General features: G+C 62.4%; 2 protein-coding genes across 3 annotated transcripts in view; both read left to right on the top strand.

Annotated features, from left to right (window-relative positions):
• The window catches only part of QSOX2 (quiescin sulfhydryl oxidase 2), a 29,098-nt gene extending 14,843 nt beyond the window's left edge, over positions 1-14,255 (top strand). Inside the window, exons 6-12 of the mRNA XM_036856211.1 lie at positions 498-643; positions 1,853-1,987; positions 2,192-2,321; positions 4,352-4,474; positions 5,726-5,876; positions 9,528-9,716; positions 11,681-14,255. Coding sequence (XP_036712106.1) covers positions 498-643; positions 1,853-1,987; positions 2,192-2,321; positions 4,352-4,474; positions 5,726-5,876; positions 9,528-9,716; positions 11,681-12,225 — 1,419 coding nt within the window. The 3' untranslated portion in view covers positions 12,226-14,255. The remainder of the gene's footprint in view (positions 1-497; positions 644-1,852; positions 1,988-2,191; positions 2,322-4,351; positions 4,475-5,725; positions 5,877-9,527; positions 9,717-11,680) is intronic.
• A 1,748-nt stretch (positions 14,256-16,003) lies between these two features.
• Positions 16,004-24,073, top strand: LHX3 (LIM homeobox 3). Of its 2 annotated transcripts, none has more exons than XM_036856054.1 (6): positions 16,004-16,091; positions 20,437-20,608; positions 21,177-21,379; positions 22,078-22,229; positions 22,330-22,501; positions 23,299-24,073. In XM_036856054.1, exons 1-6 carry the CDS (start codon positions 16,004-16,006, stop codon positions 23,715-23,717), a joined length of 1,206 nt encoding a protein of 401 aa, XP_036711949.1. In that variant the 3' UTR covers positions 23,718-24,073. The 2 variants fall into 2 exon arrangements, with proteins under 2 accessions (XP_036711949.1, XP_036711947.1); XM_036856052.1 differs by lacking the exon at positions 16,004-16,091 and adding an exon at positions 18,003-18,186.
• The last annotated feature ends 2,224 nt before the right edge of the window (positions 24,074-26,297 follow it).

The raw sequence follows: 26,297 nt of genomic DNA, 5'->3' as shown, positions 1-26,297 counted from the left end.
GGTGGCACGCCCGGGGCTTGCTGTTCGTCTTTCACACTCTTCTAGCTCCTGAGATGCCACCCAGGGGTCCCCCTGCCACTGCCCCCCACCACTGCGCCTTCAGCCTCAGCAGCCCTGGACCGGGCAGCTCTGGAGGGAGGAACGGCCGACCGGGGGCGCTGTCAGCCTCCCAACGCAGGCCCCGAGGGTGGAGGGGAAGCTGGAGGCCGGGGCGTGGCCCCAACTCGCGTGGGGGTGACCGTCCCTGTCTGACGACCGTGGGCCTCGGAGGGTGCGTGAGGAGCACAGCACGGACCCCGCTGACGGTCTGCACGGGGAGGAGGCTGTGGTCCCTGCCCGCGCGACAGTCGGGGGCCTGACGGTGCCACAGAGCAGGGATGTCGGTGGCCTGGCTGAGAGGGGGTGAGCCGCGAGGCTGTAGGAGACTGCGTTCGTCAGTTCCGCTTCTGGAGGACCCTGCCGTCCGCAGCAAAGGTGACTACTTTCTCGTTGCCCAGGTGATCTTAGACCTGATTCCCTACGAGAACATCGAGGTGAAGAGAGCGCTGGGCTGGGATAAAGCCTTTCTGCAGAAGCTCGGTGTTTCTTCTGTCCCCTCGTGTTACTTGATTTACCCAAACGGGTCCCACGGATTAGTTACCGTGTAAGTAGAGTCTGGCTTCAGGAATGTTTGTGACGCCACCGACACCCCCAGCCCCTGGGCTCTCACCGGTGTGTGGGGCGGTGGGGGAGACCGGCCGCAGGCCCCGCACGGCGCTCACCTTGCTGACACCAGCAGCACCGTCATCAAAATGCCGCTTGCCTCTGCGCTGGGTGCCTGCACACCCGTAAGATAAGCTCGGCTGAAGAGGAAGCAAGTTGAGTCGAGGCTGGGAGAGCGTCACAGGTGGGGAGGTGAGCTGCCTGCCCGGCCCCCCAGCCTCAGGCCGGAGGCCCCAGGCCAGCCTCACCCGCGTCCCCGGAGCTCTTGGCGAGGCACCGCGTGTGGACACAGCGGCGAGAAGGCGGGCGCTTTCCTCCCTCGGGGCTCCTGTCTCAGCCTCTGGGAAGTTTAGCTGGGGCACCGAGGGCGCCGCCCCCAGGAGCCTCAAGCACGCCGTAGTTCCTTGAGTGTATTTTCTATTCTTTAAAAAAAATGGAGTTCAGGGTAAGCCAGGAGGTCTTACCTGGGGTGCCCGGCCCTGCAGCAGACCTTCCTTGAACTGCCATCTTGTTTCAGAGAAAAAAGCTCGTTTTATATTCAAAGCGTCATCTGTACAACCTCAACATAAAATGACGTTGATATTTTTACCAGTAACTGCTGTGTTCTCCTTTGGGGAATGAAAATAAGCTCTGGACCCTTTGGGGGACCCCTGAGCTACCTGGGGAGGGCACAGTAACAGCCTTCACAGCCCTCCACTCCCCGCCGGTGGAGGGGCCACTCCGCAGTGCTCAGGAGCCACCGGGCTGTGAGGAGGGGCCGGGCGCTTCTTCCCCCTCCCGCCCGACTCCGGACTCCCCACGCGGAGCTGGCAGCCTGTGGGCAGAGGATGTCGAAACCACAGTTTGGATAAAGCTGATCTTGGCAGATGCTCAAACCAGCGTAGTACTACGATTCAGTTTTGTTCGGTGGGGATGTTGTGTTCTCAGGTGGGGGGCCAGCTCCCTGAGGCCCGGGCTTTGCCACCATCCCGCCCCGCCCAAGATACCTGCAGCAGATGCCCAGAGGATGGCTGGGCTGGGTGGTGCACGTCACCCCGGAGTTACGGAGGGAGGGCTGCTCTGAACCCGGGGCCACAAGGCGCCTGCGGACGGGGGCCAGGCCGCCGAAGCCCGCCTCTGAGCCCGCGCCCTGCCCTCCCCTTTCTCGCAGCGGGAAGCCTCTCCGATCGTTTTTCTCCTCTTATTTGAAGTCATTGCCGGATGTGAGGAAGAAATCGCTTTCATCGCCTGAAAAACCAAGCAAAGAAGACAGCTCTGAAGCCGTGGTTTGGAGGGAGTTTGACAGGTGAGCGAAGCTGCCGGGAGGTGTGCCTGGGGTCCGGGGGTCGCTGCAGGGCGGCTCGTTCAGAAGCCCGCCGGCCGCCTGCCGGTGCTCGGGGATTCTCCGCGTTGTCTCCCCGGGTGGCGTCCCCCTGGGGTAGGAGCCAGCACGCGGGAACCTACGTGAAGAGAGAGGCGCCCACGCTGACCTTGTAGCGTTTCCTCCCAGGTCGAAGCTGTACGCGGCTGACCTGGAATCGGGGCTGCACCACCTCCTGAGGGTGGAGCTGGCTGCCCGCAGGTCCCTGGCTGGGGCCGAGCTGAAGACACTCAAGGACTTCGTCACCGTCCTGGCCAAGGTGCATGGGCGTCTGGCCCGGGCGGGGGGCCACGGGCCAGCCTGGGCTTGACCACGCGACCTCGCCCGTCCTCCACTCACCCAGACGCCTGCCGTGTGCCGGGGGCCTGCGGGGCACAGAGCTCCTGGCCGCATGGAGGCGCCCGCGCTCTCGGCGGTGGGGGGCGGGGACTGCAGGGCAGCGCCGCGGGGTCTGAGGGCCCTGCCTGCTGGGGGGCGGCGAGCGGTGCCCGGGGAAGGCCTGAGGACCAGCAGGACGAGCGGGGAGTGAGCGGGAGTGGGCGGGAGGCCTGTGCGTCGGGGAGCTGGGAGGAGAGGTGGGGAGGGCGGGCCTCCGGGCAGGGAGATGGCTGCGGCCGGCGGTGTCCTGTCGGGTGGCGGGTGGGCCCTGGGGGTGGGGCACGTGGCGGCTGCTGTGTCAGCTCACGTTTAGTGGGCAGCGGCCGGCGGGCTTACGTTCCTGCCGAGAACTCTTAGCTCCAGCGCTGAACGTCCAGGCTTGTGGTCTTTTTCTGGGCCCAGAGCCCCTGCGCTGGGCAGAGGTTGGAGCAGTCGGTCATCCCTTTTCCCTGGGGACCTGGGCCCCTGTTCTGTTGGCCCAGCAGCCCTGGCCGTGGCCCTTCTGCTCTCTGACCTCTGAGATAGCCCAGGCCCGAGACACGCCTGGCCCGCCGTTGGTCACCTTTGGTCTTGCGCTGGCTGCCGCGGGAGAAGTCTGCTTCCAGAGGCCACCTTCATAGCACCTGTTGTTACCTGAGAGATAAGGAAGCTTAACTCCGAAAGGTTTCCCTTGCCACGCGCGTGCCGTGTGCCGTGTGCCGTGTGCGTCCCTGACAAGGTGCTTTGCAGCCAGCGCTTCCGCTGGTCAGAGTTTACTCATGTTGTAAGATCTTTGAAGAAACTCAGGAGGTAGGATTTACGTTTAAGGGAATAATGAGTCACCTGATTTGTTTCAAATGAATAAACGGAAACTGTTTAGACAGTTCTCCTCACGCTGCGCCCGCAGAGGTCAGAGCCCTCCCGCTGTCCCCGCCCCTTACGCGCGTCCCGCCTGCCCGTCCACGTCGGGACGGGGGTCTTGCTCCACACGTGCCTCGCGGTCTTCGTCCCCGTTCCAGTCCCGTGTTGCGCTGGAGGGCTCCACACGTGGGCAGAGCCTGGGAGTCAGATCAGCATAAGTTATTCTCAATAGTTTTTCTACCCTTTACTTAAACTTTAAATGCTGGTCAGTTGATAATGGTGCTCTGTAAGCAACGTTGGAAAAACCCAGATTTTGCAGAGTTGAAGATGCGATGTTTCTGCAGCTGAGGCACCCACATCTGTCTCAGCACCGTTGTTAGTAAGGCCTCAGCCCAGGTTTCTAAGAGCTCTTTCAGCCTTGAATGTGCACATTTCATTGGCAGCATCTAATCGAAGCTCCCCACAGAAGGACTGCAGGACCGCTGGGATCCTTGCACTCGAGGCTTCCCGGGCCGCCAGCGTGGCCTGAGTGTCGACGTGTAGTTAACCAGCGATGGCACTTGTTTGCATGGACGCCTCAGGGGTGTGCATACCTTTTCCAAATAGTCTGACAGTCAGAGTTGGCAGAGGGGGAGGCGAGGGTGTGTAAGGACAGCGGGTGGGATTAGCATGCATTACCGTGAGGCGCATGGAATGAGTAGGCAGTGATTTCAGAAAGGCCCACAAGCCCTTGACAACGTGATAAATAAGGCCCCCGGCGGCCGTGTGGTCCGGCGTCGTGAAGTGGCTGCCGGGTGTGAGGACGAGCGGCTGTGTCCCAGGTGCCGGGCGGCTGTGGAGCTGCAGGAATGGGGCCCAGTGCGGGTTTCCCCCTCGTCTGTGTTCTGGGGAAACTAGTTCCTCCAGAAACCCCCCACCCCTGTTCTCCGGTCAGAGCCTGGGTGGATTGGAGACACTTCCTCCCTCCAGCTGGTGGGTCCAGGTCAGGGTAGGCCTGGTCTCCGCCCCTGGGAGGCCCCGCCGTGGAGGGCGCTTCCCGACCGGTCCCTGAGTGTGGTCTTCCCTGCTCAGCTGTTCCCCGGGCGGCCGCCGGTCAGGAAGCTGCTGGAGACGCTGCAGGAGTGGCTGGCCAGCCTGCCCCTGGACAGGATCCCCTACGACGCCGTCCTTGACCTGGTCAACAACAAGATGCGGGTGAGGCAGCCCCTTCGACGAGCTTGGGGGACCCCGCACCTGCCCTCGGCCGATGCGCCGCCAGTCTCCCTCCCCGGTTCTGCCGCCCGGTTTCCACAGCAACCTCCAGCTACCTCTGCCTGGGTCTGGGACAGACGGCCGACCGAGACGATGGGGGTTTTGTCAGGCAGTGTAGCATTAGGGTTTGTTTTCTGTTTTAATTTTTAGTAAACTCGTCTAGATTTCACACCTAAAAAAGTAGTGAATAAAGGCGATGGGTCGAGCTGCCGTGCAGGCTGGCGTGCAGCCAGGGTCTTGGGCCAGCGTCTGCGGCCACAGGCTCCACGGCGTAGGCTCCCTGGGGTCTGATTCCAGCAGCCCTGTGGGTGCCGGTTTCTAGCCTCGGCCTCTGCTCCATGGGACCTGAGCCGTGTGACGGGGAAGGCGGCCGAGAGCGGGGGCTCAAACCTGCAGGGGCCGGGCCTGTGCAGTCGCCCGGGGGGGACTGAGGGGCCGAGGCCCGCAGAGTGCAGTTCGCAGCCCCGCCTCTGGGCTGTTGCAGCCCCTCGGCCTTCGGCTCGCTGCTTGTAAAGTGAAGATCCTGTTCATTCACGTGGAGAATTGCCTGACAATTGAATGTTTTTGTTATTAGTCTTCTCCTATAAATCTCCTTGTAACTAATTCTAACTTTAAAAAAAGATGGGTGTCTTTCATGCTTCCTAGTGCTGCTTCATCAGGGTACAGGTGAACTCTTCCCTTCTCCCCAAAGACTGGAAAAGAACGGGCCACATCTCCATATTTTGAGAACTCCTTTAGTAAAATAGACACTTTTTTTTCTCTCATTTATTCGTTATTGGATTTAAATTTACACATGGTGAGATGTACAGTTGAAGTTTTGAGAGACGTGCTTCCTGTGTAACCACTGCCCAATCAAGACTGAGGACATTCACCAACTTTTTTTTTTTTTTTTTTGGCTGTGGTGGGTCTTCATTGCGGCGCGTGGCTTTCTCCAGTTGCCGCTACTGGGCTCTAGGTGCGCGGGCTTCAGTAGTTGTGGCTCACGGGCTCTAGAGCACAGACTCAGTAGTTGTGGCTCACGGGCTTAGTTGCTCCGCGGCATGTGGGATCTTCCCCGACCACGGCTTGAACCTGTGTCCCCTGCTTTGGCAGGCGTATTCCTAGCCACTGCGCCACCAGGGAAGTCCGCCACCAACTGTTTTTAATTTTAAAAATTCAATTATCTCTTATTTTTTTTCTAACCCCCCCCCCCAGATTTCTGGAATATTCCTTACTAATCACATAAAGTGGGTTGGATGTCAAGGAAGCCGACCAGAGCTGAGGGGCTACACGTGCTCTCTGTGGCAGTTGTTCCACACTTTGACTGTTCGAGCTGGGACCCATCCAGAAGCGCTGGACGGCACAGGTGAGCTGTCTCCACCTGGGCCACCCGACACAGGTGCTGCGCTTCTGCCTGCCGGAGCCGTCCCAAGCTCATGCAGAGGGTAACGCGCCTTCAGGGTGCCCGGGGTCCACGCTAAGGAGGGTGGAGGTGAGCACCTTTTCTGGAGGTCTGCTCAGCCCCTGTGCCGCTCGGGATGCCGGGGCCCAAGTCCCCACCCTCTTCCCTCATGACCAGTGCCTGGCTGACCCTTGGGACATGAGTCATGGGCGGGGTGAGGGAGCGCTGGCCAGGAACGCCTCTCGGTGTCAGCGCCTCTTTCTTTGCTTTAAAGAACAGGAGAGTAAATGAAACACATTCGGAGAAGCGCATGGTTACCTGTTGTTTCTAACAAGTCACCTGGAGCAGCGCACGCTCCTTATCTCACGGCGTCTGTGGGGCGGGCGCTCAGGTGTGGCCTGACCAGGGCCTTCGGCTTCAGGTCTCCCAGACCCTGGGCGCAGAGTGCTGGCCCGGGACGGTGGGGAAGAGACGCCCTCCCCACGCTTGCGCCCCACATGGGGGGCTATCCTTCCTCACCGTGTGGCCTCCCCATAGGCAGCCGGCTTCATCGGGGCCCTCGGTGGTGTGAAGTCCGTCACCTCTGCCATGTTCGTTCGTTAGAAGTGAGCCACTAAGCCCACGAGGGGAGGGGATGACACAGACGTGGCTGCAGGAGGTGGGACCACGTTTATATCCCACACGAAGCGCTAAAAAACGTGTTGGATTTTCGGATCCTCTCTGGACTGTGTTGTGTGTATGCCTCTCAGTTTAAGCAGGCCCCTGGCAGCCATGGGAAGATCTGCCTTTAGTTTTTTATTTTATTTTATTTTATTATTTATTTATTTATGTATTGGCTGCGTTGGGTCTTCGTTGCTGCGCGCAGGCTTTCTCTAGTTGCAGCGAGCAGGGGCTACTCTTCGTTGCAGTGCACGGGCTTCTCATTGCGGTGGCTTCTCTTGTTGCAGAGCACGGGCTCTAGGCGTGCAGGCTTCAGTAGTTGTGGCATGCGGGCTCAGTAGTTGTGGCTCGTGGGCTCTAGAGCGCAGGCTCAGTAGTTGTGGCGCACGGGCTTAGTTGCTCCACGGCACGTGGGACCTTCCTGGACCAGGACTCGAACCTGTGTCCCCTGCATCGGCAGGCGGATTCTTAACCACTGCGCCACCAGGGAAGTCCTAGTTTTGTTTTTTTAATCATTCGGGTTCACTGACATCTGTGTTAAGTCAAAGTGAAGTCTCGGGACCCACACCGTCCAATATTCTTTCCAGTAAAAATGTAAAATTCTTTTAAGAGTTACCTTTTGCTGTGTCACAAACGAACCCCAGACGCCGTGGCTTAAAACATCCACCAGGTTTTTGCTCATGGCTCTGGGGCTCGGCTCTTTGGACGGGCTCAGCTGCGGCCTCGCTCAGCTGGCGGCGGCTGACTGGTCTCAACTCAGAAGGTCGGGCTCCCGGGTGGCACCAGCTCCCCACGGGGCATCGCCACATCCGGGAGGGGCCTTGGGGTCTGGGCATCACTTCCGCCACAGCCTGTTGCTCAGACAGTCTCATCCAGCCCAGGTTCACGGTGGGGAGATAGAGGCCACCTGTCGGGGAGAAGCAGCAGAGGGGCATGTGGCATCTTCAGACATCTCTACCACCCCCGGCTCTGCTCCAGGTGACGTTAGATTTCTACTCCTCCGGCGTCTAGTGGGAGAGGTGGGCTTTCAATCGAAAATTCTCTAAAGAGTCACACAGAAGAACACGTAGGGTGTGTTCAGGAGAAAGCTCGGGAGCCCTACAGCAAGTGAGATCAGAGCCTCAGCGCTGCCTGGCGGGACGCCGGCCACGGCGTGGGAGCCCACGTCTGAGACGTGAGCCTCAGTTGTGCGGAAAGTTCTGCTGAGAACAGGGAGACACGTTGAAGGCGGTGGGGACAGCAGGGAGGAGGTCATCACCGGGACGCTCTATAAAATCCTGCAGAACCGATGCCGGCAGAGTGAGGGCAGCAGGATGACAGAGCACACAAAGAGATCTTGAGCGTTCTTTCTCTTCGTCGCGTGAATTGCAGCAATATCCGAGGGGCCTGTGTCACGCCGAAGGAATTGGGTCAGACCGAGACCCGGATTATGTCTTGGAAGGTCTTTCCTCTCCTTACTGCATGCTTAAACCCCATCGACTAAAAGCCTGCCGCGGCCTCTAATCCCCCACAGGTAGGGGTTTATGGTTCTTGCCCACTTTAAAGATTAGGGCGGCCCGAGTGTGCAGCGGTTCGGTGGGGGACGCGGGAAGGAGGATTACCCCGCCGGGCGCGGCAGATGTCAGCCAGAGGCCCGCGGCTGGGAGAGTAGCACCGGCCGACAGGGAGGGCTCCGCGTGTGCACGTGGCCTCAGGGCTGGGTGCCCGCTGGCCGCCCTGGGAAACACTGGGAGCCAGGGGCAGGTGGCGGGGTGCGGCTTCGGGCCTCCTCTGAGTGACACGGGCAGGCCTGCTGAGGCTGACGGCCCACGAGGGCTCTCCGGGCGGGGCCGGCTTCCCGGGCCGTGGGGACGAGCGTCAGGACCGCACCGGCCACAGAGAGAGGTCGCTCGTGAGGGCCTGCTGTTAAGATGGACTCAGTCTCCAAAACCATGTCTTTTTTTTTTTTCCAATTATTTTGCTGGATTTCTTTTAATGCTGGCATGTAATCTGTTGTAATCTCACAGTCTCTTATTCATACGCCCAATCCCCCGTATTAGTTGTCTGGACAGGACTCTGGTCCAGCCCTGTGCTGCTGCCCCTCTGCCGTCCTCAGGGGTCCTCCTTTCAGCGCACTGCAGGCTGCGTTATCCTGCTCTTGGGGGGATTGCTTTCTTCAGACGTCGTGCCCCTCACTCCCAGGGCCTTTACTCGGCACCCATGTCCTCCTGTTAGGGTCTGTGTTTACACCCGGTGGTGAAAACCGTCTGTGTGGCTGGTAGATGCTGGAGGGTTTCCTCACACGGAGAGGCTCGGCCTCTTTGAAAGAGTGCAGACCTTCACCAGCCTGCCACCCTGTCGCTCCCAGAGGGAGCCCCAGCAGCCGACCAGCCCGTGACCGTCGCTGCCCCTTTCGTGGAAGATCCGCCACAGGGCGGGGCTGGCAGCAAGCCCGGAGGCTCTTCCTAAGGCCTGCTTCCTATTCGGGCTTGTGTTTCGCAAGGATTTCAAAGCAAAACAACTGCAAATTTTGAATGAGTGGCTGCCACGGCCCCGGCACAAGCCTCTGGGGTTGCTTGTAGGGCAGGAAGAGTTGCACATGGGACTCAGGCCTGGGGCAAGCCCGGACCTCTGGGCGTGGGGCTAGGGGCTCCTGGCAGACCTAATAGCTCCAGGCCTCTGGCTCGTTCTCCTGAGGGCCAGCGCACGTCCTGGAGTGGCTCCGGCAGCCGGACACAGGTGGCTGTCTGCTCTTGGGGTGCGCGCGTCTGGCGCAGTGTCGAGGCAGCAAAGCAGCCATCTGCGGTCGCGGCGGGCGTCTGGGAAGGAGCTGGTTTCTTCCGTGTCCGTGCGAGGACCCAGGGGGCTGGCCCGTGGCCCGTGTCAGGCACTCAGCTCGTCCCTGGCCCCCCCGACGCCACCCCAGGCCCTGCGGTTCTAGTGGAAATAGTCCGACACGCTTTGGTCCCTCCGCAGGTTTTGAAGACGACCCCCAGGCGGTGCTGCAGACCATCAGGAGGTACGTTCACGTCTTCTTTGGGTGTAAGGAATGCGGTGAGCATTTTGAGGAGATGGCTAAGGAATCGATGGATTCTGTGAAAACCCCGGACCAGGCAATTCTCTGGCTTTGGAAGAAGCATAACGTGGTCAACAGCCGCTTGGCAGGTGAGCAGAAGCCAGTCCGCGTGGCCCGTGCCTGGGCGCGAAGCCCGAGCTGTGGGCGGCGGGGACGGCACCTGAGCTTTGCCGCCACTCTGCCTGCCCGCCTCGTGCCAGCCTGCCTGCCCGCGGGGCTCATGGCCGGGTCGTCTGCCCTGACCAGATGTCAGTTTCCTGGTGACATTGGCCAGGGAGCTGCCAGAGACAACAGCCATTCCCAGCTGCCAGTCCCTGGCTTTCCAGATTGTTCTCTCACTGCAGGGCTCCCAGGCTGCATGGAAATGGAAACGTCTTTCCCCCTCGGTAGCCCGCTAGGCCCCTGAGTAAATTTGACAGTGGAAGACTTGGAATATAATTAATTTTCAGTAAGGAAAATTTTAGCGTCGTTAAAACCTGCACTCAGACCGTAGACCAAACTCCTCAGGGTGGTTTTGTTTAAAAAAACTAGGGCGCATGTATTTTCTCAGAGTTAAGTAGTTCAAACTGTTCCTCAATCAATGGTAGATTAAAATTAGGCTTAAAAATAATCCACTGAGAAATAAATCTTAATAGAGATGAATAGAAAATGCCACTAAACTATTGGTTTTTATTTAATCCACTGTATTATAAAAACATCTTACAGCTAAAGCACTAAAGAGAATTGGTTTTTCTTTGGACTCGGAGCTGACCGCTGCGGCTCCAGTCACGTGGCCGCGGCCCCTCGTGTTGGCCGGGTTTGTCCTTCGCCTTTGGCTGCAGGTGAAGGCACTTCCGCTGTGGCCCTGGTACAGACGCTCCATGTCCAGGGTGCCAGCCCGCCCGCCCTCTCAGGGGCCGCGTGGTGACCCCGTCCCGGCAGCGCTCAGCCCCAGAGCAGCCGGCGAGGCTCCGGCCAGGCTGCCGTGTCCGGGCGCCGCCTTGTGCCCCACGAGATGCAGCGCCAGAAAGGCGCGTGTGGTCGTGTGGCTCCTTAGACCCCGCGTGTCCCCCCAGCGCCCTCGGTCCCGCCTCCGGCCTCTGGGTTGAGGTCCGTGCAGTGCCGCGCCGGACACACTCTGGCATCTCCTCCCGCCTCGGGCTGTGAATCCAAACCCCCCGCTGGACGCAGACCCCAAGGGGCGCGCCCAGGCCCTGAGTGGTGTGCGTTGCCCTCCAGCTTCTGCCCAGCGCGGCCTGTCGTGAGCAGGGTGAGTGGCCCGGAGGGGGGCACCTCCGCCGATCCGGAGGCCCGCAGACTGGCTGACTCCCTTCACGTGTGCTTCCGGAAGCACTCTGAGGCGGCGAGGCGGCCCCAAGTCAGGTCGGCGAGTTCCAGACGCCCGGGGAGCCACGGGCCACGCTTGCTGTCAGCGGGGCCTGCGGGAGCCGGGGGTCCGGGGCTGTCACCGCGTCGCAAGTGGAAGAGAAACAGGAGTTTGGAAGTGCAGCTGCGAGTGCGGGGGCTTCATGGCTCTGCCTCGAGGTCTTGCACCCCGGGTCCTTGGCTGACAGCCCAGGCAGCGCTCTGCCCGTGGGTGTTGAACGAGGGAGGGAGCGAGCGGGAGGGAGGGAGCGAGCGGGAGGGAGGGAGGGCGGGCGTGGGACAGGGTCCCCTCTGCCCGTCCGCATGCTGAGGGAGCAGCTGAAGGGAGGACAGTAGAGGTGCCCCCACCTCGAGCAGGGCTGCAAGGTCAAGGGTGTGGAGCTGGGAACTTGCCCAGCCCGTGTGGGTGTTTGGGGCGGGGTTTGGCCAGGTGAGTGGTGGTGCCTGAGTGTGGACGGGAATCCGCCAGAGGGCGTGAGGGGGGACGCGGCGGTGCCGTGCGGGCAGCCGTGCAGGGAGGGCGGGTGGGAGGGGAGCGTCGTCTGGACCCCACTGGACGGTCGCAGTGGAGGCGGTGGAGGGAGAGGGCGGTAGTGGGCAGGCAGGAGGCACGGGGGCCCGCGGCGCCGGGGTGGGCGGTCAGGTGGCCACAAGGCCTCTTCACGGTGGCCCTTCCTCCTCCTCACAGGCCATCCGAGTGAGGACCCCAAGTTCCCCAAGGTTCCGTGGCCCACTCCAGACCTCTGCCCGGCCTGCCACGAGGAGATCAAGGGCCTGAGCAGCTGGAACGAAGGCCAGGTGCTGCTGTTCTTGAAGCGGCATTACGGCAGCGACAACCTCGAGGACACGCACTCCTCGGACTTGGGAGACACCGGTGAAGGCGGCCCGGCCACGGGCGAGGAGCGGGCGGGGGGCCACGCTTCCCCAGAGCAGCCGCCCGCAGGCCGAGGTGCCGAGACTCTCCGTCCCCCCGACGTGCTGCCCCCCAGGCCTCGCCTGTCAGAGAGGTCGCACCAGGGGCTGGACGTGAAGCTCGAGAGTCTGAGTGGGGCCGAGGGCCGCCGGGGGGCGGGGGCGGGGGCGGCCTTCCTGGGGACGGGCTTCTCCAGCCTGGACATGAGCCTCTGCGTCGTGCTCTACGTGGCCTCGTCCTTGTTCCTGATGGTGATGTACTTCTTCTTCCGGGTGCGGTCCAAGCGGTGGAAGGTCAGGCATCACCACCCGTCCGTGTAGGACGCGGCGAGACCGTGGAACCGCCTTCAGAAAGCCTGCGGCTTCAATCTTCAGATCAGGGATTCGGTCAACGCGTCGGACCCGGCGTCGCCTCAATGGCGCCTTCTACTCCCCCACGTGCTCTCCCTGCAGGGGGCGCGCCCGGCGCGTGGCGAGACTGTTTGCATTCCTGGGACCCTCAGGTGGCGCCTTTCACAGATCCTAGAGCAGAAAGCCTTGTCTGCTTTTACTCTTCCAGGTCTGAAAACAGAAGTGGGGAGGCCAGGCCCCACGAGCAGAGCTTTCCCACCCGCTTTCACCTCGAGTTGCTAGACTGCAAGGCCTCGCTCTGGGATCTGGAGAAAACTCACGCCCTTCCCTCCCCTGCTGGGGCCTCCGGACGCCTCCCCTTCCCGCTGCTCCTGGAAGCCAGTGTTCTCAGTGATTCACTCGTGCTTGTGCTTTTCAGCTGCTTGGTTGTTTCTCCTTGAAGCCAGAGAACATCTCCAGGGCGCCAAGGCAGCTCAGGATTGGGGTAGGGAAGCCCCCTTAGTCAGTCGTCCCAGGCTCTGCAGACGTGGAGATGAGAGTGTGGAGGGGAAGGGGGGCCGGCGGGTTTGTGGGGCAGGGTGGTGCCCTTCTAGTCTTCAGGGGCATTGTCTGTGCTTGTTGATCTGGTGACCAGAGGCTGTAAGCGAATCCCAGGCTGCGTCCCCTGTGGGAGGGGAGGGCCTTTGGGGAGGGGGCTGCCCTTCGGGATCTCTGGAGGCGCCCTCGGTCCTGTGTCGTCATCCTCTGGCACCTGCAAGTCCCCGTGAGAACCTAGGGCTCAGTGTGAGGGAGCCGGTGGCGCCCGGGGCAGAGGTCTCGGCCAAACTTCATTGGCCTGAAGCTGTTTCACCACGGGTCCTGGTGCAGGGCCCCAGTGCCCCAGGCTTCGATGATTAATTTTCTAACATTGAATGGTTTTTACACATTATTTGTAAAACCCAAAACATTTAGAAGTAAATTTGCCTCTGAAAATGTAAGCAAAGAAACAACAAACTATGGCAGGGAACATTTCCTTTGAGATCCTTTGTGGCTTTGTTGGTTTGTCTCACAGGCTCAGATGTATCCATGCGCGTGCGTGTGTGTGTGTGTGTGTCTGTGTGTGACTGTGATGGTTGTAACAGTGCTTCCCACTCTGCCTGTTCCACACTCCAGTTGTGTGTTTACTAAGTACCATTGACCATGTGGCCACGTAACGCTGATGTGACGGTTGCAGCTTAGGGAGAATAGGCGGCTGATTCCTTGAACAACTCTCATTAGCTTCGTGGTCACCTTCAGTGGGAGGCGTGGTCTGGAGGCCTCTGGGCAGGAACCAGCTCCTGAGCCGCCCCTTCCTCTTCACTTCTGTGCCGTGAGAGGTTTCTTCTTGTTTGACACTTTTTTAACCCCTGGAAGCCTTTGTGTTTTAAAAGCCAGGAGCTTGTCTTCATGGCTAAGTTGTGTGCCTGGGTTACCGAAGACACCTGTTGTTTCTTTTCAACTTGAAAACCGGGCAGATTTACAGAGAACCCAAAGGGAAATACTTAGAACCGTTAATTAAACTGCCTTTTGGTTTGTATTGAATGTCTTTTTCTCCCCTAAAGGAAGTTTCTTTCGACAGTGGGAACTGGGTGATTTTGCAAGTGTACCATCTTGTGTACTTTACAGAACCTAGTTGAAGGGCGATGCTGGCTTCCGCAGTTTATAATAATACTGCAGCTTGAGGGGCAGTAGGGCAGGGAGAGGACGTGCCGAGGTGGCCCACGGCGCTGCGTCCCGTCGCTGCTCAGAACTGGACACTCCCTCTAGGCAAGGGTTAAGTTCTGTTTTCTAAAGTTGTAAGTATTGAGACTAATGAATATAATAGTTCGGTAATTTAAATGTATATTTATTTTTAATGGAAGGATTTTGATTAAAAAGAAGCTAATGGACATGGAAGTGTCGGTGAAATTTCTTACCTGCAAGGAAAATGAACATTTTGTATTTAAGTAAACTATAATGTGCACATTTTAAGAATAAAGAAATCCGATGTTTGAAAAAATTATAATTCTTTTGAAGTGAGAACTAGCTCTGTAAGGGATGCGGTGTCGGGCGGGAGTGCCAGACGAAGCCTCCTCTCCCTTCTCGGGTGTATGGACAGGACGTCTGAAATCCCAGAATTTCTTGTATTGAACCAGAGGCTTTTTGGAAGATGGCCCAAGGGTCAGGGGGAAGGTGAAAGATGGGAAATCGATGATAAATGATAGATGGTCTTCTTGGAGCCGAGCTGGACGGAGTGGGCTCAGGACAGCACCCTTCCTCCCACGGGGTGGTGACTGCGCTGGGTGTAAATCCTGCTCACAAGGCACCAGAGAAGCCCGCCCAGGTGAGGGAGCTGCCAGACCTCGGCTTTCCCTGGGCACCACTCTCCTGGGCCACCCCGCTCCCGCCAGGCCTGAATGCCCAGCATTGCAGTTGGCCACCAGGTGTGCCTCATGCCCACGGCTTTGGCCCAACACCGGTCTGCTGCCTCCGGTTCTGAACTATGTTTTAAGTGATTTTATTTTATTTATTTATTTATTTTTGGCTGCGTTGGGTCTTGGTTGCTGCACATGGGATTTCTCTAGTTGCGGCGAGTGGGGGGCTACTCTTCGTTGCGGTGCGCAGGCTTCTCACTGCGGTGGCTTCTCGTTGCGGAGCACGGGCTCTAGACGCGCGGGCTTCAGTAGTTGTGGCTTGAGGGCTCCGGAGCACAGGCTCAGTAGTTGTGGCGCACGGGCTTAGTTGCTCCGCGGCATGTGGGATCTTCCTAGACCAGGGCTCAAACCCATGTCCCCTGCATTGGCAGGCGGATTCTTAACCATTGCGCCACCAGGGAAGTCCCTGTGAACTATTTTGATTTCTTCTCCCGCCTCCCCCCACCTTGTTTTGGGGTGGGGAGGCCTCCAGTGGTCGAGTGTGGCTTCAGGGGAGTTCTCTTGGCTGCAGTTTCTGTGAATTCACCTTCCCAGCCGGGCTGTGCCCCCGTCCAGAGAGGGCACAGGCAGCCGCTGGCACTGAGTGACCGGCGGGCACCCTGGCCCCCAGCCCGGTCTGTGTGGTGCCGGTGTAGGCTTACCAGCCGGTAACCCCTGTCACCCAGGGCCTTGGCGCTCACGGCCCTTGGATCCTTCTGTCTGAGTAGTTTCTGTTGGGGGCACCCCAGCTGCCCTTCCTCCCGGCTGCCCTGGGGGAGTGGGAGGGGGCTGTGGCCTGAGACCTGGGGGCATTGCGTGTTGGGGAGGTCGGGCGTGCAGAAAGTTCCTCACGCCTAAAGCGACCATTGAACGGGGCAGCACCTGGAGCTAGAGCCTCAGTAGGAGCCTGTCTGGAGGCCGATGGGGCTGGAGAGCCCGCGGCCTGGACGCTGCCTTCCAGGAGGCCGGGAGCAGGAAAGAGCAGGAACGGCAGGGTGGAGCACCCGCTTGGGGCGAATCCCCAGCCTTAGGGCAGGCCTGGAGCTCAGGGCGGAGCCGGCTGCCGCTGCCGCCCAGGCCTGGCGGCGGGGGGTGGGGCGGGCCGAGGGACCGGGGACCTGGGAAGGTGGGGCGGCGGGCGGGGTCGGGGGAGGTGGGCGGCCGCGCGCCTCCTTCAGCACCGCGGACAGCGCCCGGCCCAGAGGCTCCCGCGTCTGGCCACGCTGCGCGCACAGGGACGCGGGGAGGGCCGAACCCTCCCGGGGGGCGTGGGTCACAGAGGAGGAGGAAGGAGCGCTGCCCGCACCACTTGGGCCCGGCCTGGCCCCGCGGCCGCGATGCTGCTGGAAACGGATCTCGAGGGCGACCGAGATCGGCCCGGGGCCCCCGCTGCCGCCGCTCTCTGCACCTTCAGCGGGACTAGGGGTAAGAGACCCGCCTGCCCCGCAGCCTCCAACCTGGGCAGGAAGACCCAGAGGGGAAAAACAGCAGGGTCGGCAGAGGCCAACAGAGGGACAGCGGGAAGGAATGGGTGCAGCACACCAAGGGCAGGGAGGGAAAGAGTCTGGGGAGACCTCTGGCGGGACATGAGACGGGAACCGGGGTGAGGGGAGGGGAGGCTGGCAGAGCCCTGAGTGGGCAGAGGGCCTGGAGCTCCCTGCGATGGTTCGGGAAGCCTGGACCTGTGCTCTAGTGTCCGTGGCTTTTTGCAGAGTGCCCCAAGAACAGAAGGGACCTCACAGACATTTCTAGTGGGGAGGGGATGGGCAGAGAAAGGGCCGCCGAGTAAATCCAGAGACCCCACGCGTCTCAGCTCCCACACACAGCCCAGCCCGGGCCTCGCCAGCCGGCCCAACTGCGCAGCACCGAGACCCCTGGGTCGGCCCACTGCCTAAACCGCCCTCCCCAAGGGCCATTCGATCGCAAGGACGTTGGGAAATAATGGAGGCATTGTTGGTCAGCCGGCCAGATGCCGAGCGCATGGGCCCGCCCGCCCCTTCCCCAGTCGGACCACACATGGCTCCTCTCAGGCAGGCCTCTGCAGCAGCTGACACTCAACGGCCGACACCCCAGCACACCCAGCACCCGCTCGGCTCCCCAGCTTGCACGCTCCTACTCTGTCCCGGGGAACAAATGTAGCACAGAGTGAAGGGGCCGGCGCTGGCTGCATGGGGCTTTGCTCAAACTGAGACATGGGGTCTGCTCAGAGCCAAGAGGAGCTTGCTTTTCCTGCCCAGGTCCTTCCAGGCCGGCCTCCAAATTAAAGTGTACAGACCAGGCCACTGGAGGCCAGGCGGAGGCAGGGTGAGGATGGGGCATTACTGCGGGACTCCCGGGTGGAGCCTCTGGGAGGGTGGCGTCCACCTCTAGTCCCCCAGTGCCTCCCGGGGTCCCTGCCCTCGCCATGCCCCGCGCTGCCAGGGGCCCACACTGCTGTGTGCTGACTGGGGGTGACTGCAGGGGCTGGCCTGGCCTGTGGCCAGGTGCTGGATGCCCTCTGGGGTAGGTGCGTCTCTACCTGCAAGGATGGTGGGTTCCTGCAAGCTCACCTGTTTGGACTGGGGGCAGGGTGTGGGAAAATCGGGCACGGGGGCTTCCTCCTGTGCTAGCAGGGGTGCTGGCGGGTGGAGGGGAGTGAGAGTGGATCCCGGCTTTCCCAGCTCCATCCCTCCTGACCTGGAGCCTTGGCTGCATCCTGGAGTCTGAGCCGAGGACACTGGGTTTCCCTCCGGAGACTCACCCTGCTTCCCTGCGCCCACTGTGGGCTGCAGTTCCAAGGGTGGGGCCCAGAAGCTGCTCAGAGCGGGAAGGTCTGAGGTTGGGTCCAGCTCCTGGTGGCTTCGCTGTGAGCCCTCGGGCGCCGCACTCACCCTCCCTGGGTGTTGGGTCGCGCTCATGCGACCAGACATTGTGACCAAGCCTCGCAGCTCGTACGTAGCCTCTCAAGTCCGAGCCTCAGCGGCGGTAGGACCCGGCTCCCTCCCTGACCCCGAGGCTACCCGCGGGCTTTCACGCCCGAGCCCAGGCCTCAGCCCTGAGCCGGCGCCGGGGCAGGAAGCTGCCGGGCCCGGTCAAGCGCCCTCGGGCAGCTCCAGCCCGGCTCCTCCCCTGAGCATCCCCGCCCTCGGGCCGGGCACTCGGGGTGGCGTCTGGGCACAGCAGTTCTCCGCGCAAAGGCGCGCGGAGTCCGCGGACGCCACCGGCGCGTCTCGGCGACCCCGGCCCCGCCCCGCGCCGCGGCCCCGCCCCCCGCCGCTCCGCCTCCCCGCGGCCCGAGCCTCCGGGCCCCTGGGCGGCCCGCGGGCGCAGCGCCCAGCAGCGCCGGGAGTCGTTCAGACGCCGGCCCGGGGCCTTTGAGGCCGTGGTCCCGCCGGGCCCCTGGAAAGTTCAGGGCCGGAGAGCCGCGGCGCCGGGCGGCGGGAACCCATGGAGGCGCGCGGGGAGCTGGTCCCGGGCCGGGAGTCGGCGGGCGGCGACCTGCTGCTGGCGCTGCTGGCGCGGAGGGAAGACCTGCGCCGAGGTGGGTGCCCGGGCCGAGCGGCTGCACCCGGGAGGGCGGACCCCGTGGAGACCCAGAGGTCCTCGCTCCCTTCCCGGCCTGGCCACGGAGGCGGCGGGAGCCAGGGAACGCCGGCAGGAGTAGGTGCTAGGTCCGCAGCACAGCGCGTCCCTGCCTGGACATCCCAGCAGCGAGGCTGCCTCTGGGCCCCTGGAGCTGTGTTGTCGGGTGTTTGGTCGTGGCGCACAGGCTGGGGAGTGGGGGGGGGGGGCTCCGGGTCCCAGGACCTGTTCAGGAAATACTCGCCCTAATCGGGAGAGCGCACAGAGAGCAAACGTGAGACCAAGTGACGACGGGGTAGGAGGATCTGCAAGAAGGCTGCCTGCACCCAGACCCTACACACTTTCCAGGGGAAGAGAGTCAAATGCAAGGGCCAGCGTGGAGCTGGACCCCGGCCGTAGAACACCCCTAGCTGGGGTCTCGGTGTCTGCACTCACATGCACCTGCTCTGTTGGCCCACTCGGGGCTGGTCCTCCTACAGGAAAGCCCCCAACTTCCCGGCGGCACCAGTCTCGCCCCCAGCGCCTTGGCTTCCTGTGAACTGGGATGGTTCTCCGCGGGCTTCCAAGCAGGCGGGACCCACAGGATGGAGATGGAGGCGGCCCTGGAGGGGTGGGGAAGAGCAGGGATGGAGCAGGTGGGAAAGGGGTTACATCCAGGCCATGGGGTCTCATCCGTCTCCTACTTACTTATTTATTTATTTTCCGAAGGTTCCTGGGAGGGGTGGCCACAGGGGCTGGGAGGAAGGGGCGGGAGGGCGGAGAGAGAGGAAGGGAGGGGTGCGGGCTCTGGGCGAAACGGCTCAGGAGAGCCGGCGGGGATCGGCGGGCGGGCGCAAGGCTCTGCTGGGCCTCGCCAGCGCGGAGGGTAGGAGACCCCGCCAAGTCCGGAGTCGCCATGCAACGTAAGGCCCGGGTCGCCAGGGCTTCGCGAGAGCGCGAGGGGCGCGGCGGGAGCGGCTTTTGCCCGACGCGGGCTCCGCGGGTAGCGCGGCCGGGGCGCTGTCCGGGCCGCGGTGCTGAATCCGCGCTGCGCGGGCCTGTCCAGCCACCAGCTCTGTGCCGGGTGTCCTGGCCGCCCTGCCACCGCCGCGCGGGGTGGGGGGGCCAGGGCAGGCGGCAAATCCCCAGGCTCCACACCCAGGGCTACGGTTTTGCCCGACGCGGGACCCCCGTCCTTCGTGGTTTCCTGGGGCTGAGGGAGGTCCCTCTCCGGCCCTCTCACCGCTGCCAGGCCAGCCTGGGGCCGGAGGAGTCCGCCGTCAGTGAGGTGAGCGTGGTGAGGTGGTGCGATACTTCTGTACGTTCCAGTTCCTGCTCGTGGCTCTCTTCCCTCCGGAGACCTTTTCTAAAGTAACAAGAAGTCCTCACCCCATGAGCACCCTGAAAAGCCCCTCTTGGACCTGTGGCTCCCTGCGTTTCCCCAGCCTGGTTCCCCTGCAGGCCTGCAGGCCCAGGGGAGCAGAAGCCAAGTGTCTCTGTGGGGAGGGCAAACTGCCTACTGTGAGCTCAGGCATCCACGTCTGAGCATGAGGGCAGAGGGTCCATGTGTCCAGTCCACTCACAAGGACCCTCACGGCCGCCCAAAGACAGGGGGGGGCAGCAGCTTTTACTTTGGTGGCCTGCAAGTACCCTCACGGCCGCCCAAAGACGGGGGGTGGGGCAGCAGCTTTTACTTTGGTGGCCTGCAGACAGGGCCACGGGGCCAGGCAGCTGCACCTGCAAGGAACCCCTAGCTGCCATGATGCTTAATTGTGCAAGTAATGAGGGCAACTGGGTGGCGGATGCCCCACGCCCCACATGTGCCTGGCCTCCGGTGACGGCAAGGACCCGTTATCCAGCCCAGCCTCTAAGAGAGCCCCTGGGGCGGGGGTTTCATTTGAGCTCAACGTGCGTCCTTCGTGCACTGGAAACATTTTGCGGTTGAAGGTATCTGACCTAATGGGATGGCCTGGGCACCTTCCTGCTCATGGGCATGTTTCTAAACCTAGTTTCAGTTGTCCTGAATTTCAACTGTGTGCCGGGCTGTGGACTTCAGAGTCATGCACTCCCTGAACTTGGGGAGCTAGGCAGCCGCTCAAGCTGGCTGGGGAAGAGGGTGTGCAGGGAAGGGGGTCTCCTGGCAGCCCCGGTCCCGGGAGCTGGGTGGGAAGGTGAGGCCTCTCCCTCTGTGTGCAGTGCCCATGACCACTGGTGGCTCCTCTGCCTGCAGACATCCCACTGTGTGCTGGCTGCGACCAGCACATCCTGGACCGCTTCATCCTCAAGGCTCTGGACCGCCACTGGCACAGCAAGTGCCTCAAGTGCAGCGACTGCCACACGCCGCTGGCTGAGCGCTGCTTCAGCCGCGGAGAGAGCGTCTACTGCAAGGACGACTTCTTCAAGTGAGCCCGGCTGCCGCCTGGGAGGGAAGGGGTGGCTGCAGTCTGCCCAGTGGAAAGGAGGCGGAGAGCGGGCCACCCTGAGGGACTCCCCGGACCCCCACAATAACCAAGTCTGGAGCCCCGAAAGCCCCCATCCCCAAACCCTTCCTTTTCCCCAGGCAGAGCGCTCGGGGGCCTCTCCGATGGCAGCTGGGCTAGCACATTAGCAATTTTTTAAAGTAATTAATTTTGTGAATCGTTGAAGCAGTCGTTAAAAAGATAACCCCAAGTTTGTAGCACTCTATTGGACTTACTCCCTCTTCATTTTTATCTTGTTTTTGTCCTTAATGCTGGGGATGGGGCGCCTACCAGGATTCACCTTCCCCTTCCAGCACAGAGGACCGCTGTGCTCCCCAGGGCCTCCGGATCCCCTTCTCGGTAGTCTGTGCGGCTCTGCTGGAGCTGCCGGGCAGGCGACCGGGGGCAGGGCCCGGAGGGAGCCTCCCTCCAGAAACCGCCCTGCGCTGCGCCGCGTTAGCTGCTCTCCTATCCGCCCGCCGCGCTGAGCCGCGCCCTGTGCGTCCCGCAGGCGCTTCGGGACCAAGTGCGCCGCGTGCCAGCTGGGCATCCCGCCCACGCAGGTGGTGCGCCGCGCCCAGGACTTCGTGTACCACCTGCACTGCTTCGCCTGCGTCGTGTGCAAGCGGCAGCTGGCCACGGGAGACGAGTTCTACCTCATGGAGGACAGCCGGCTCGTGTGCAAGGCAGACTACGAGACCGCCAAGCAGCGAGGTCAGTGGGAGGCGGCGATGGTCCCCGGGGTTGGCCTGGGCAGGGCCCATCCTCCCCTTTCCTCGCCTGCAAAATGGGGCTAAGGCCAGTCGGGATCGGCCGCGGAGGGATCCTTCCCTCCAGGGTCCTCCGCGAAGCGCTCACTACGGGGCGAGAAGTTAAGCGCCTCCCCACCCCCAGGCCCCGGAGCTGGAGGTGGCGGGGACAAGTATCAGACCCGCTCCGGGGAAGCCGGGGTCTGGGGTCTTAGCGGCCGCCGCCCTTGGGAGCGCAGGGCTGTTGGTCTGAATTATGTGGATTAACTTTCCGCGTCTGAATTATCTTCCTAAATCCTTGACCGTGAAGATCCGGCCCTACCCGCACCCTTGGAACAAAGAGGAACCCGGGGGGTGGTGGGGCGGCACTTGTCAGCGAGGGGCCGAGGCTGGAGGCGCCTGCGCCCCGATCCAGGGCCGTGGGGTCCCTAAAGAAGGCCGCCGCAGGGCCGCCCCTCGCACGGCCCGGACGCCCCGCGCCGCGTTTTCTCCATCGCTCCCGGTGCCCGCGTCCCGCGAAACCCGCTGGCCTCCGCGGCCGAGACGGGCTGTCGCAGCGGCGGCGGCCTCAGTGGCCCCGACGTCCGCGCGCCCGGGGTGGGGGGGTGGGACCGCTGGGCAGCTGGAGGAGCAGACCCAGGCTCACGGCTCCCCGCGGTGCAGAGGCCGAGGCCACGGCCAAGCGGCCGCGCACGACCATCACGGCCAAGCAGCTGGAGACGCTGAAGAGCGCCTACAACACCTCGCCGAAGCCCGCGCGCCATGTGCGCGAGCAGCTCTCCTCTGAGACCGGCCTGGACATGCGCGTCGTGCAGGTCAGCGCCCCGGCGCCCCCCGCCCGCCCTGCGAGCCGCTGGCCGGCAAGGGCCGCCCCGGGTCCGAGGGCGCCGGACACTCACCCGCCCCCGCCCCCAGGTGTGGTTCCAGAACCGCCGGGCCAAGGAAAAGAGGCTCAAGAAGGACGCGGGCAGGCAGCGCTGGGGCCAGTATTTCCGTAACATGAAGCGCGCCCGCGGCGGCTCGAAGTCGGACAAGGACAGCGTCCAGGAAGAGGGGCAGGACAGCGACGCCGAGGTCTCCTTCACCGGTATGGCGGGCGCGAGCGGCCCCCTCACCCGCGGCGCCCAGAGCGGCAGCCCCGAATGGGGCAGAGCGTTGGGTTGATTGACTGCAGGGGGCCTGGAAATTTGAGTGTCCTGTAGGTCCTGGCCTCGTTAGCCTCACGTGTAAAACTCTCGTTTATAGACCCTGGTCCCCCATCCCCGAGCCCTGTGGTCTGGCCACTGCGGACCACTGCTCTTCCTCTGGAGGGGGACAGAACCCCAGTGACCCGAGGGCCTGTCCCTCAGCAGGCTTCGTCCTCATGGGAGGGTCTGGCCTGTGACTTTGCCCCCCGGCACTTGCAGTGATTTTTAGGAAGGTGGCAGCACAATTTTGGGGTGATGAAAAGTCCGAGCTGCTTGGAGTTGGGGGAGGGTCCTCTCTGGAACCCAATTATCTCCTCCCAAACCAGGAAGACCCCCCACCCCTTAATGTCCATCCTCAGAAAGTTTGTGCAAGAGACTCTTTGGCAGCATTTGTGACCTTAAGCTACTCACCTAGCCTCTCTGGGACTTAACTTGTCTGCATAATTGGGCAGTCTTGGGATCGTACTGGAACCCTGGGCGCTGACTGGACTATTCCTGGCCCTGATCCCACCAGGGGAGCCCACCATTCCTTAGGCATCAGGTGGGATTGAGCTGAACAAACTCGGGGTGGAGGGGGTGAGAGACTTGGGCTGACCTGTCGTGTGACGTGGGGCAGGTCACCCCTGCAGGGGGCACTGAGCGGGGCCAGAGGTGGCAGAGGGTGGGCACCGAGCAGCGCCCTCTGCTTCCACTGCAGATGAGCCAGCCATGGTCGAAATGGGCCCTGCCAACGGCCTCTACGGCAGCCTGGGAGAGCCTGCCCCAGCCTTGGGCCGGCCCTCGGGGGCCCCAGGCAGCTTCCCGCTGGAGCACGGAGGCCTGGCCGGCCCAGAGCAGTACCGAGAGCTGCGCCCCGGCAGCCCCTACGGCGTCCCCCCATCGCCTGCTGCCCTGCAGAGCCTCCCTGGCCCCCAGCCCCTCCTCTCCAGCTTGGTGTACCCGGATGCCGGCTTGGGGCTCGTGCCCTCGGGAGCCCCAGGTGGGCCCCCACCCATGAGGGTGCTGGCAGGGAACGGACCCAGCTCTGACCTCTCCACGGGGAGCAGCGGGGGCTACCCCGACTTCCCTGCCAGCCCCGCCTCCTGGCTGGACGAGGTGGACCACGCTCAGTTCTGACTGAGACCCCCGGCTCCGCCGAGCACCGGACTCGAGGGGTCTGGGCAGCACCGCGGCCGCTGGCTGGCGGGGTCTGGAGCTGAGCTCTCCTGTCCCAAAGCCCTGGACCCCTGCAGGACGCAGTGCCACCGGCGGGGGACAGGATGAGGACTCAGGGAGGGCTCGTTTCTGCGGAGTGCCCCCAGCCGCAGCCCCCTCCCCTAGGCAGAGGGACTCTCCAGGCTCCCGTCTGAGAAGCTCCTCCTCGGACAGGGGGCCAGCCCACCTGGTGGCCGCTCAGCAAGCCTTGTTTTGTAAGCAGATTTCTCCCGTTATCGACCAATTAACTGAGTGCTTGCTGCAGTTTCCAAACAGGAAATGCCACACACACACACACACACACACACACACACACCCACACACACCCACCCCAAGGCCAGGCCTTCACTCTGCTCTGGGGCCTCTGCCCTGACCAGCACAGCCCTCAGGCCGGAAGATGCTTTAATTTCTAAAATTAAAAAAAAACCATACTAATTGTGCTTTCATTTCCCAGGCTCCATATGTCTGAGTTCTGTAGCCCCCTGGCCCCCCCCACCTTTAGGTCAGAGGTTGGCCTGTCTGGCCAGGCAGGAGGCCACGCCTGTGTCCTTCCTGGTCCCTCTGGGGGCCTCCCAGCCACCAACTCCTACCTTCCCCAGGAACCTCCTTACCCCTTTCCCCTGGGGCAACTGGCTCTAGATATTCCCGTTCTTCTGGGCTCCACTACCCTGGGCGGGGGGGTGGACTCTTTAAGCCCCTAAGGAACTCCCTACCAGTCACAGCCGCCCCCAGGCCCTCAGCGTCCAGGCTGAGCCCAGCCCCCCAATTTCCGTTGCCAAACAGCCCCCAGTTCCCCCTCTCCACGGGCTCCAACTGCCAGAGGATTGGACGCCCCGCTGGAGAAGACTGGAGCAGGGGCTCCTCCTGAGCCTGCGCTGCCCTCCTCGCCAGATGCTTTGCTGCCTGCCGCCTGCCACGGACACAAAGGCTGGCTGGGTGTGAATCCAAGTTATTCCTCAAGCCTGCATCCCAAGCTACCTGTTGGTTTTGTGACCGTCCCCTGCCTTTTATTTATTCTCTGACCATCGGTTCTTTCCCGGACTTCAATAAATTTGTCAGTAACAGTCGTTGGAAAGACCGTACCTTTAATGATGCTGGGGGGTGCAGGCGGAGGGGGTCATTGGGAGTGGGGGACTGTTCTTTGAAAGCTGGAAGCCCCGGTGGAGTAGTTGTTGGCTCCTTGCCAGGGGTGGCACCTGGTGTGAACTGGGGCCCCTTTGTCCCTGGATCTCAGCCAGGCTTCCTAGCACTGGAAGAAGATGTGAGAGAACAGACGGTCCAGCCATGGGTGGAGGGGCTGGGCCTTCCCCCTCTCCCTGGGAGAGGCGGGTGCTGGGGTGGCCAGGTGACACGACCAAGCAAAGCTGCTCACAGCTGGGAACTGGCTTCAGCAGGCAGAGGGGGACTGCTGGAGCCGACCAGTCAGGACATTCAAGGAACGTGGTCACGGGGGTCTCTCCAACTTGCATTCCAGTCCCAGCCATCTGCTAACTTTCTGTGTGACCCTGGGCAAGTGACCTGCCCCCTCTGAGCCCTGCTTTCCTCCTGTGGAGACAGTGGTGACCGCCCCCTCCAAGGGGAGACATAAAAGGAGAGTTAGTGAATTTGGGGCCCCCCCAACCTTGCCCGAGGGCACAGGCCTGGCTCTTGTTCCTTCACTGGACAACAGGGCACTGAGTTGGGTGGGTGAACAGGCCCCTAGTGGGGGGAGGGGAGCTGGGCACCAGATCGGAGCAGAGGATGGGGGATAGGCTGAGGGTCCCCTGTGTGGGGAAGGAGGAGGGGGAGCTCCCCAGATGTCCCCTCGGCCAGGCAGCCCAAGGGGCTTTGGTCAAGTCACCCCCAGTCCCACTGGCCCTGGCAGGGACAGCTCCCTCACCAGCACCCACTGCTGCCCAGGACCCAGAGCATGTGGTCCCACCAGGAGGAATGTTGCTGGCAGCTCCCAGGCACACCTGGGCCCTGGGTATCTAATGGGGCAGAGGCACGCCAGGGTCAAGAAATGGGGGAGGCCCTCAGGAGAAAATTCGGGGGTGGGAGCAGAGGCCCTGATCTCCCTTCAGTCGGGGGGAGCGCCCGGGGAAGAGCCGTTTGAGCAGAGGTGGGGGTGGGTGGCTGAATTAGCCACTGGGGGACCCATGATGAGCAGAGGTGTCCGGCAGGAAGTGCAAGGAGTCCCAGGCTGGCCTGGGGGCTGGCGGTCAAAGGTCTCGGACTCCCAGGGGCGTGGCCGAGCGGCAGGTGGGGCGGGCTCCTGGGGGGAACCACTTTGGACTCTTTCTGGCAATGGAGACCCTGAGCGGAAAGCGGCTGAGCCCGGGTCGGATTCAGGATTTGGGGAGGGGGCCCTGGCGGCCGCGGGGCGGACGCTGCCTCCTCCGGCAGCCCCGAGGGGGGTATAAATCCTCAAATCGCGCCCCTCCCCAGCCTGGACACCTCCCCCAGGCCGCCCGGGACCTTTCAGGCGCTGACAGGTTAATAAAGTGCCGGGTGTCCCCTCGG

This window comes from Balaenoptera musculus, chromosome 6 (genome assembly GCF_009873245.2).
Source record: "Balaenoptera musculus isolate JJ_BM4_2016_0621 chromosome 6, mBalMus1.pri.v3, whole genome shotgun sequence".
In the NCBI taxonomy this organism is placed as follows: domain Eukaryota; kingdom Metazoa; phylum Chordata; class Mammalia; order Artiodactyla; family Balaenopteridae; genus Balaenoptera; species Balaenoptera musculus.
Note: the sequence above shows the minus strand (reverse complement) of the source record. Positions and strands in the feature narration are given on the sequence as shown.